This window comes from Lepidochelys kempii, chromosome 1 (genome assembly GCF_965140265.1).
Source record: "Lepidochelys kempii isolate rLepKem1 chromosome 1, rLepKem1.hap2, whole genome shotgun sequence".
In the NCBI taxonomy this organism is placed as follows: Eukaryota; Metazoa; Chordata; order Testudines; family Cheloniidae; genus Lepidochelys; species Lepidochelys kempii.
This window is the reverse complement of record NC_133256.1, coordinates 3134220-3145493: the sequence shown is the minus strand read 5'-3', so window position 1 is coordinate 3145493 and position 11274 is coordinate 3134220. Positions and strand designations below refer to the sequence as shown.

The 11274-nt window shown below is 44.7% G+C and overlaps 1 protein-coding gene across 1 annotated transcript; it reads right to left on the bottom strand.

Moving 5' to 3' along the window:
* Positions 1-5473: 5473 nt before the first annotated feature.
* On the bottom strand, positions 5474-6412 carry LOC140916762 (olfactory receptor 52N4-like). The gene has a single exon (XM_073358562.1). It carries the CDS (start codon positions 6410-6412, stop codon positions 5474-5476), a length of 939 nt encoding a protein of 312 aa, XP_073214663.1.
* Between the last annotated feature and the right edge of the window lie 4862 nt (positions 6413-11274).

The following is an 11274-nucleotide window of genomic DNA, read 5'->3' as shown; positions in this document are numbered from 1 at the left end:
AGTGAGGAATGACCTGTCTCCCAAGGTCTGTGAGAGTGAAGGATTGTCTTCCACAATAAGTTGTAGATCCTTGATGATGTGCTATAAAGGTTTTAGCTAGGAGCTGTAGATGATGGTCAGTGGTGTTCTGTTATTTTCCTTGTTGGGCCTGTCTTGTAGCAGGTGACTTCTGGGTTCCCATCTGGCTCCGTCAATCTCTTTCTTCACTTCATCAGGTGGATATTGTAGTTTTATGAATGCTTGATAGAGATCCTGAAGGTGTTTGTCTCTGTCTGAGGAATTGGAGCAAATGTGGTTGCATTTTAAGGCTTGGCTGTAGACAATGGATCATATGGTATATTCTGGGTGAAAGCTGGAGGCATGTAGGTAAGTATAGCAGTCAGTAGGTTTCTGGTATAGGGTAGTGTTTATGTGACCATCACTTATTTGCACTGTAGTGTCCAGGAAATGGTCTCTTGTGTGGACTGGTCCAGGCTGAGTTTAATGGTGGGATGGAAATTTGTCTGCAGAAGAGAAGAATGAGGGGGGATTTGATAGCTGCTTTCAACTACCTGACAGGTGGTTCTAGAGAGGATGGTTCTAGACTATTCTCAGTGGTAGAAGAGGACAGGAGAAGGAGTAATGGTCTCAAGTTGCAGTGGGGGAGGTTTAGGTTTGATATTAGGAAAAACTTTTTCACTCGGAGGGTGGTGAAACACTGGAATGCGTTACCTAGGGAGGTGGTAGAATCTCCTTCCTTAGAAGTTTTTAAGGTCAGGCTTGCCAAAGCCCTGGCTGGGATGATTTAATTGGGGATTGCTCCTCTTTTGAGCAGGGGGTTGGACTAGATGACCTCCTGAGGTCCCTTCCAACCCTGATATTCTATGATTCTATGATTTATTGAGTTCACAGGTAGGAAATTATCTTGCTTTTTCTCATAGGCTAAAAGCTGGTTCCATACTAATCTGTAGAAAGCCCTATGATCATTGTCTGCTTTCTGAGGAAACTGCTAACGCTGTCCAGCCTGTGAGCCTTTGGGTACAGAGTATCCCTTTACTTGGGTTGGTGGGCTACCCTTTAGCCGGATGGCAACAAGACTGTGATTTCCTTCCTTGCTACTTTTTTTTTCTTCTGCTGATAATAGTTCCCCTTAATTGATTAAGCCACTTAAAGTTGGTATGGGCAACCTCCACATTTGCATATTATCTATCTATCTATCTATCTATCTATCTATCTATCTATCTATCTATCTATCTATCTATCTATCTATCTATCTATCTATCTACTGTATATTCCACTCTGTGCATCTGATGAAGTGGGTTTTAGCCCACAAAAGCTTATGCCCAAAAAAATTGGTTAGTCTGTATGGTGCCACAAGTACTCCTCGTTCTTTCTGCAGATACAGACGAACACAGCTACTACCCTGAAACATGAATCTGAGATGTGCTACCAAACATTTGATGCCCTCAAATTGTGAGGAGTGATTTTGGATTTAAGCCAAAGAGTTACTTGGCTGAGTGCCTGCCTGGTCAAGCTGTAGCTTGGGTCTGCCCCCTCCAGCGCTGTGTGTCTCTTGTCTGGCTGCCTGTCTCCATAAGCCCAGCTGGCTCCCGGTTGGCCGGTCAGGTCAGATGGGAGATATCAAACCACACCCCCTTCAATACATTGCCCTGGGCCATCACCGAAACCACTCATGTGAAAGCCAGGCCTTGGGTTTGACCCGCAGTCTCATTGTGATCACTTAGGAGAGAGGCTACAGTGTCTACACTCTGGGGCACTGTCCCTGCATCAGCCACTTCCCTGACCTGCTAATCAAGGCATGGCGTTCAAACCACAAGCTGTTTATTAAACAGAAACCATAAGTAAATAAAGAAAATAAAGAAAAAAAAATAAGGAAAATGTTAAGGGAAACAAGGAACCCACCGTATGGGCACATGAAACGTCACAGACAGCTGTCTCTGGGGCGTAAGAAAAGTTCACGGTCTGCTCCTCACTTGTCCCAGGATCCACTCTGGCTGTGCTGGGGTGATACCGCAGGTAAGACACCCGCTCTGGCAGTGCCCACACGCCCTCGGGCTCTAGGTGGCAGGACCCTTCTTCCCATCATTCTGCCCTCCCATCAGGTTCACATCCCCCCTTCTGAGTCCAGCCTTCAAGGCCATCTTCTCTGGTGACGTCTCCCTGTGTTAGGCCCTCTGCCTATGGCCCCACCTTGCTCTCCTCAGCTGCTTCTTGTGCTTGGCTGCCATTTTACTTGTGGCACAGCTGGCCTCCACTATCCTGGCTCTGGCCCCACGGCTCAGCCCTGGTTCCCCGTTGGCGCAGCTGGTCTGTGCTGACCCAGCTCCCGGTTCTGGTCTGTTTCAGCTGCAGCTCCCCAGCTCAGCCTGAGCTCTGCTTCTCTGCCTCCAGCCCAGCTCTGGTTCTTCTGGCTCAGTGCTGCTTCCCTGGCTCCAGCCCAGATCTGCATCCTGGGCTGCTTCTCTGGTCTTCTGGATCTGGCTGGCCTGTGGTTGTCAGATTTCTACTGCATTAATAGCCCAAAGTCACTCAAAAACTAACGTAAAAGTAGCCCAATCACTTTCTTCAACCAAAGAAATCTATTTCTTGAAAAAAAGGTTTCTTTTATTAACACATTGATCTATACATTGAGTAAAAAATGAAAGCTTTTTTTAGATGCCCAGTACAGATTTGATTAAAAGAAAAATACAAGCCCCAGCAAGAGTTGGTCCATGTGAGGATGTGACACCCTGACAAAATTTCACGTTAAGCAGTTGTATATCCAGAGGAGGAATATGGATGTGCCCCTCTCCTATGACTATGGAGAAGCAGGATCAATGGCTGATTGCAAAGGGGGAGGGGCATTTAGGGGTAATGTATATGGGGATGTGTATTGTATTGGGAATGCATGCAATCCTGCAATATAACACTAGGAGGCAAAATCCTTCCAGTGTATGACCAAATTATGAACTTCTATACACTACCACCTGGCTGATGGTGCACCAATGGATCAGTGAACTTAATCGTTGTAAACAATCGAACCAGCACCTACTACCCCATACCGTACTAAGTAGTTGAACTGGTTTGGATAATACCAAATTTCACTGCAGATATTCAGTGGACACACAATATGGACAAAAGTACACAAAGATTACAAGAGCAACTTGCTGCAAGCGCCAACAGTTGGACACACTTACAATACTCACTACAGGATGGTGCTGACAAACTTTTAACCCTATCAAAGGAGGAGAAGCAGTGTTTTCGGTGGTGGCCAGGATGTTGGACCGTACTGCAGTGGTCAGGACTCTCAGTGTTGCTGTGGATTATCATAGCAGCTGGTGTGTTGTTAACTGTATTTGTGTTACGTTGCATATGGAAACGATCAAGGGGGGCCCACCCGCTAGCAAACAGCCACTAATTATAACCTATAACCTATAAGTAATGTAGTAAGCCCCTCCCCCCCCAGCCCCAGTGTAGTGGGTGTAGTGTTAGGGGAGGGGGTGTAGTGTTAGGGGAGGGATCGCTCAGTGGTTTGAGCATTGGCCTGCTAATCCCAGGGTTGTGAGTTCAATCCTTGAGGGGGCCATTTAGGGATCTGGGGCAAAAATTGAGGATTGGTCCTGCTTTGAGCTGGGGGTTGGACTAGATGACCTCCTGAGGTCCCTTCCAACCCTGATAGTCTATGATATAGATGTAAAGACCTGTACTTTAAGAATTTAGGTATATGTTTATTATTTAGCTAGTTATAGAGATATAAAAGAAAGACTCTGTGTAAGGGCCTTTTTCTTACTGTGACAGTCTGAGGCCCTGTTCTTGGGCTAAGGCCTTTGGCTAAGCAACAGAGGCAGCCATAAGCTGGGAAGCGACCGGTCACCTCCTCACATTCCAAATTAGTCACATAGAAATAAGGCAATCTGGGGCTGTTAGGAAGGTGATCCGATCTATCACCTCCCGAGAAAGGGAAGTGCCTATAAGATGTAAAAGGAAATTGAGGTTGATAGCTTTCTGTTTGGTAAGACCTCACTTATCAATAGACACAGCTGGGAAACCTTTATGTCTTTATAGATGTAGTTGTGAAATCCTCACTTCTGTATTGTTTTGAAATTAGAATTCCCACTTTGCTATTGTTTATTGGCATGGTCTCTGTCTGGTTCTGTGATTGTTTCTGTCTGCTGTATAATTAATTTTGCTGGGTGTAAACTAATTAAGGTGGTGGGATATAATTGGTTGGCTAATCATGTTACAATATGTTAGGATTGGTTAGGTAAGTAGAATGATTGGTTAAGGTATAGCTAAGAATATTACTTTATAAATTAGGGGCAAACAGGAAGTAAGTTGGGATTCCAAAATAAGCAAAAAGGAATTTGGATTTAAGCTTGCTGGAAGTTCACCCCAATAAACATTGAATTGTTTGCACCTTCGGACTTTGGGTATTGTTGCTCTCTGTTCATGCGAGAAGGACCAGGGAAGTGGGAGAGAGAAGGAATAAGCTCTCTAACAGTCCACATTAGCAGAAAAGCTGTAAGATGAAAAGCAAATTCAAAATCAAACATCCAGCATTGATACATGTATCTTGACTGAGTGTTAGCAAACGTTTCAAACAAAACACTGAAAATGATGGTGTTAAAAATGGCCCCAAAATAGCCCAAAACATATGTAGTTTAAAAACAACAACATTATTGTATTTATTTCTTATAGCATTCAGTGATGGTATTGAATATTAGTCTCTAGAAGGCAACATTTCACCCTTGCTCCCTGTGTTGGAAGTAGAATGCTTCTGCTGCTGGTCATATATCAGCAGTTACCAGAGCAATCTTTTCTTTCTCTGGTGGAAAATGTTCACAACACATTTTGTGTTCTTGCCTGTATGCCCTAACATTAAGAATGTTTTCTAAAAGTTCCTCTTGCATCTTGTTGCACAGTTTTGTTTTTATCAAGTTTATCTGAGAAAACAGTCTTTCAACTGCAGCATTGCTAATGTGTAGCAACAGCAATGAAAGAGCAAGCAAGCCAAGTTGACTAAAGTCTTTGTCCCCAGGAGCATCCATGTGTTTGAGACCTTCAATCCAAAAGGGCTCTACTTGGTTGTTCTGAGTATGAGGCCAGTGAACTATAGACAAAACTCAACCCTGTTGCTCCAACAGTTCAAGGTCTCCACAAAACAATCACAAAAATGACATACTGGCCAATCTAGGTCACGATGGGCTGAGCACAATAGACTTTAGCACTGTAAGGGTGGGTGGGGTTGGGGGCTGACAAGCGATGCTGAAGGAGATCAGGTGATGATCAGAGAGAGAGAATTTAGTAACAGAGAGGTTTGTGCAGAGCAGAGCTTTGTGATGGAGTGATAAAATGTTAGGTGTGAGGAACTTCTCAGACTGTGAACTTCCACAATGCTGAGAACAGCCAAACTAGAAGATAGCATCCTTGGTTACCAGGGAGAGCTCCTTTCCCACTCTTGTCTGGCAGGTTTAAATTCAGTGGCCCCAGCTGATCACCTTCTGCAGGTGTATTTGCCCACTTTGTCACGAAGCTCTTTGGTTTTGACCCCATAAATGATAGGGTTGAGCACGGGAGGGACAAGGAAGAAGAGGTCAGCCAAGATGATGTGAACATGGGGAGGGATGGCCTGACCGAAGCGATGTGTCAGAATGGTGAAGAGGACGGACGTATAAGATGTCAGCATCACACAGATGTGGGCTGTGCAGGTATTAAGAGCTTTCTGATGGGCTTTCTTGGAGGAGATTCTTAGGACGGCCCTGGTGATCAGACTGTAGGACACGGCAATGAGCATCAGGTCTGACCCCATGACTACAAAGGCCACCATCAAGCCATATGTCCTGTTGACAGTGGTGTCCGCACACGACATCTTCACCACAGCTATGTGCTCACAGTGCGTGTGGGGGATAATGCGGTTGGCACAGAATGGCTGCCTGCTTAGAATCAGGGGCAGGGGAAGTACTAGGAGAACAGCTCTTATCAAACCTATGAGCCCTAACATAGCTATGCGTGTGTTGGTGAGGATCGTGGAGTATCTCAGAGGGTGACATATGGCAACGTAGCGATCAAAGGCCATAGCCATGAGTATGGCTGAGTGCAGAGCAGAAACCGCGTGAAGGAAGAACATCTGGGTGAGGCAGCCACCCACAGTAATAACTTTTAAATTGAACCAAAATATAAACAGTGCCTTCGGCATGATGGAAGTAGTCGTGACAATGTCTGTGAGTGCCAGCATGCAGAGCAGCAGGTACATTGGCTTGTGCAGGGTCTGGTTTTTGCCTATGACAAACAGAAGTGTGAAATTTCCCAACATTCCAATAAAGTAAAATGTAGAGAAAGGGATGGACATCCATAGGTGCTCAGCTTCCAGGCCAGGGATGCCTGTTAGGATGAATGATGAAGAGACAGAGTGTGTGAGGTTGATTCCTGCCATGAGGTGGTCGATGCATCGATCAGGTTCAGAAATGCTCAAGGTGCCTGTAATGGTAGGGAAACATAATGAAGTGGGTTACATACTTTATTACACATAGTACAGTAAATATGTTGTAGTTATTACCAGTCTAGAAAGGGAGATGAGCAGTGAGTTGCAAATATTTACAGATGACACCAAATTATTTAGGTCAGAGTCAAGTCCAGAGATGTCCTCACAGGGAGATCACCAAGCCAGGTGAATGGGCAGTATGATGGCAGATGAACTTGAATGTAGATACCTGCAGCATGTATGCCCATAGGAGGGAAAAACTTGAACTCCTCAAACACCTAACAAAGTTCTAATTTAACTGTATGAACTCAGGACAGGGACCTGGGTGTTATGGTACACAGCTGTGTGACCCTTCTCACAGTGCAATCACACACAGAAATTGAACAAAATATTAGGATCCAGGAGGAGTGCAATGAAGAATCATACAGAAAATACAATGCCATGAGGTCATTGACTCAACGTTTCACTCTCCTCTAGACTCTTCTGTGTAGTACTAGGCACCCCGTCACAGGATATTGCAGAACGAGAAGGGTTTAGGCAGGGGCAATCAGAAGATTCAAAGACCAAGGAAACTCGCATAAGGAGAGAGGTTGAAAAGACTGCGATTGTTACCTTACAAATGAGATGAATTAGTGGGGATATGAGAAAAGTCTGTAAAATACATTCTGGTATAGAACAGATCCAGAATGTGTTCTCCCTGTTTCATAACACAAGATCAAGTGGACATTCAATTAAACAGAATTGTGGCAAATTCAAAAAAGATAAAAAAGGATTTTTCTTTATTCAGTGCCTAACTAGACCGAGGAACGCATTGCCACAAGAGATAGTTGAGCTGTGAACTATGTAAAAATCAGGAAGGGGAGGGACATTTGTATGGACAGTAAGACTATCCAGCTGCAATAGTTACAACTAAATAAATATTTTAGAAAACCTATCCACTCACATGTTTCAGGGTAAAAACCAATCACTGGCTGTTCTGCAGCTTGTGGGGCTGTCTCTATCAGAGAAGGACACTGGACCAGATGGACCACAGGTCAGATCCATGATGCAGTTCCTCTGTTGGAAAAGAGCCACACTTCCCTCATGGAAACAGACATTATCATGCTGGTCTATGGAAGGGCACAGGGGTATTGGTATTTAGGGCTACAGGCCCGCATCTCTGTTACTATCCTTGGTTTTTTTGTTTGTTTGTTTTTGGTGAGACACTTTCGTGCAGGCACCCAGCTTTGTCTGAGACAGAAGATACAGTTGTTAACTGACAAGTGTAAGCAGAGTCTTGGTAGCCACTCAGTTGCTAACCCTTCCCATTCCTGAAGATAACTGAAATTTGCAGATTACACAAACATTGAGAGATTGTAAAAAATAAAGAGGACAGGTCATTGTTTCAGAGCAATCTGGATTGGTTGGGAAACTGGTCTGAAGAAACAATGTACTCTAAAATAGCTGTGTAGATACCTGCATATAGGAAAAATGAGTGTAAATGATGCTTACCTGATGGGGGACACACGTGGGAAGCACCAAGACTATGTAGAAGATTTGGGGGCATGAAGGGATAATTAGCTAAACATGAGCTCCCAGTGTGACCATGTGGCCAACGAACCAATATGATCCTTGGATATTAAGTAGGGGAATCTAAGGAGAGGTAGAGAATTTATTTTAGCTCTATATTTGCTAATGGTGTGACTGCGGCTGGAATCCTCTGTCAAGTTTTGGTGTCCATGATTAAAGATGGGTGTTGATATGTTGAAGAGGGTTCAGAGAAGAGTCAGAACAATTCATAGAATCATAGAATCATAGAATATCAGGGTTGGAAGGGACCCCAGAAGGTCATCTAGTCCAACCCCTTGCTCAAAGCAGGACCAATTCCGAGTTAAATCATCCCAGCCAGGGCTTTGTCAAGCCTGACCTTACAAACCTCTAAGGAAGGAGATTCTACCACCTCCCTAGGTAACGCATTCCAGTGTTTCACCACCCTCTTAGTGAAAAAGTTTTTCCTAATATCCAATCTAAACCTTCCCCACTGCAACTTGAGACCATTACTCCTCGTTCTGTCGTCTGCTACCATTGAGAACAGTCTAGAGCCATCCTCTTTGGAACCCCCTTTCAGGTAGTTGAAAGCAGCTATCAAATCCCCCCTCATTCTTCTCTTCTGCAGGCTAAAAAATCCCAGCTCCCTCAGCCTCTCCTCATAACTCATGTGTTCCAGTCCCCTAATCATTTTTGTTGCCCTTCGCTGGACTCTCTCCAATTTATCCACATCCTTCTTGAAGTGTGGGGCCCAAAACTGGACACAGTACTCCAGATGAGGCCTCACCAATGTCAAATAGAGGGGAACGATCACGTCCCTCGATCTGCTCGCTATGCCCCTACTTATCCATCCCAAAATGCCATTGGCCTTCTTGGCAACAAGGGCACACTGCTGACTCATATCCAGCTTCTCGTCCACTGTCACCCCTAGGTCCTTTTCCGCAGAACTGCTGCCTAGCCATTCGGTCCCTAGTCTGTAGCTGTGCATTGGGTTCTTCCGTCCTAAGTGCAGGTCCCTGCACTTATCCTTATTGAACCTCATCAGATTTCTTTTGGCCCAATCCTCCAATTTGTCTAGGTCTTTCTGTATCCTATCCCTTCCCTCCAGCGTATCTACCACTCCTCCCAGTTTAGTATCATCCACAAATTTGCTGAGAGTGCAATCCACACCATCCTCCAGATCATTTATGAAGATATTGAACAAAACCGGCCCCAGGACCGACCCTTGGGGTGCGCCACTTGATACCGGCTGCCAACTAGATATGGAGCCATTGATCACTACCCGTTGAGCCCGACAATCTAGCCAGCTTTCTACCCACTTTATAGTGCATTCATCCAGCCCATACTTCCTTAACTTGCTGACAAGAATACTGTGGGAGACCGTGTCAAAAGCTTTGCTAAAGTCAAGAAACAATACATCCACTGCTTTCCCTTCATCCACAGAACCAGTAATCTCATCATAAAAGACGATTAGATTAGTCAGGCATGACCTTCCCTTGGTGAATCCATGCTGGCTGTTCCTGATCACTTTCCTCTCATGCAAGTGCTTCAGGATTGATTCTTTGAGGACCTGCTCCATGATTTTTCCAGGGACTGAAGTGAGGCTGACTGGCCTGTAGTTCCCAGGATCCTCCTTCTTCCCTTTTTTAAAGACTGGCACTACATTAGCCTTTTTCCAGTCATCCGGGACTTCCCCGGTTCGCCACAAGTTTTCAAAGATAATGGCCAATGGCTCTGCAATCACAGCCGCCAATTCCTTCAGCACTCTCGGATGCAACTCGTCCGGCCCCATGGACTTGTGCACGTCCAGCTTTTCTAAATAGTCCCTAACCACCTCTATCTCCACAGAGGGCTGGCCATCTCTTCACCATTTTGTGATGCCCAGCGCAGCAGTCTGGGAGCTGACCTTGTTAGTGAAAACAGAGGCAAAAAAAGCATTGAGTACATTAGCTTTTTCCACATCAATTAATTATTAAATGATTGGAAAACCTGCCTTATACTGCATTTTGGTGACATCCTCAAGCTGGTTATGTCATCCCCCTATCCACCTACGCCTGGGTTCCTTATATCTTGTTACAGCAGCACCTGGGGCTGTCACTGCCAGAGAGAGGACAACGGACTAGACCATAGGTCTGATCCACAATGCCATTCCTATGTTGGAAAGGAGCTAAGATTCTCCCATGGAAAAAGACATTATCATGCTGGGCTATGAATTTGCGCTTAACGGAATGGGCACGAAGGGCACAAGGGTCTTGGTATTTAGGGTTACAGGCCTGCACCTCTGTTACGCCCCTTGTGTCTTTTGTTGAGACATTTTCTTGCAGGCACCCAGCTTTGTCTGGGGCTATGTTCAGAAAAGAATCACAAGAATTAGTAAAAGATTAGAAAACCTGATTATAGTGATAGACTTAAAGATCTTAATCTATTTCATTTAACAAAGATGTCAAGGGATGACTTGATAACAGTCAATAATTACCTACACGGGGAATCAATATATAATAATATGCTTTTCAGGTTCGTATACGGAGGTGTAAGAGGATTCAATGGCTGGATGTTGAAGTTAAAGGAATTCTGACTGGAAATAAGGTGGACATTTTTAAATGGTGAGACTAATTAACCACTGGAACACGTTACCAAAGGTCTTGGTGGATTCTTCACCACTGAGAATTTTTAAATGAAGGCTGGATGTTTCTCTAAAAGATCTGCTCTAGGAATACTTTCGGGGTTATATTATACAGGCCTCTGTTAAACAGGCTAGAGGATCACAATGGTCCCTTCTGCCCTTGGAATTGCTGAATATGTCCCCAGGAGTCAGCTGGAGATATTACCTGTGCAAGCTCATGGCTGAGTTTACTGAAGGCAGTTTTTCTATTTGTGACCATGTTGCATTTAGCCCTCTGAGGAGAAAATCTCATGTGACTGCGGCCCCTTGGAAATGTATATTTCGCAGGGCTGAGGGATCCCATGAGGTACTGCATGGATGAATGCATTAGTGAAAAAAATAATGACTTGAGCCAATAAAATCTCCGGTCTGAGGAATGAATTGACAACCCTCACCATGAATGACTAATGGAGCTGTCTAGTAAATGGTCCCAGAGCATCCTGGATTGAATATCTCTGTCCTAGTGCCCCACTGTTTCAGTCAGCTACCAGTGGTTTGTGCACATGGCAGCTGTATTTATCTAGGCCCTCACATATCCCAGAGTTGCCCAATCTCATTATATAATGTGCAAATTTCACAACTTGTGAGTAGTTTCTGTGTCACAGCCCTTGAAGCACCATGTGTT

Bases quoted from the DNA above. Each gene is read 5' to 3' on its own strand.
- LOC140916762 (XM_073358562.1), bottom strand. From the start codon at position 6,412: ATGGCAGGAATCAACCTCACACACTCTGTCTCTTCATCATTCATCCTA.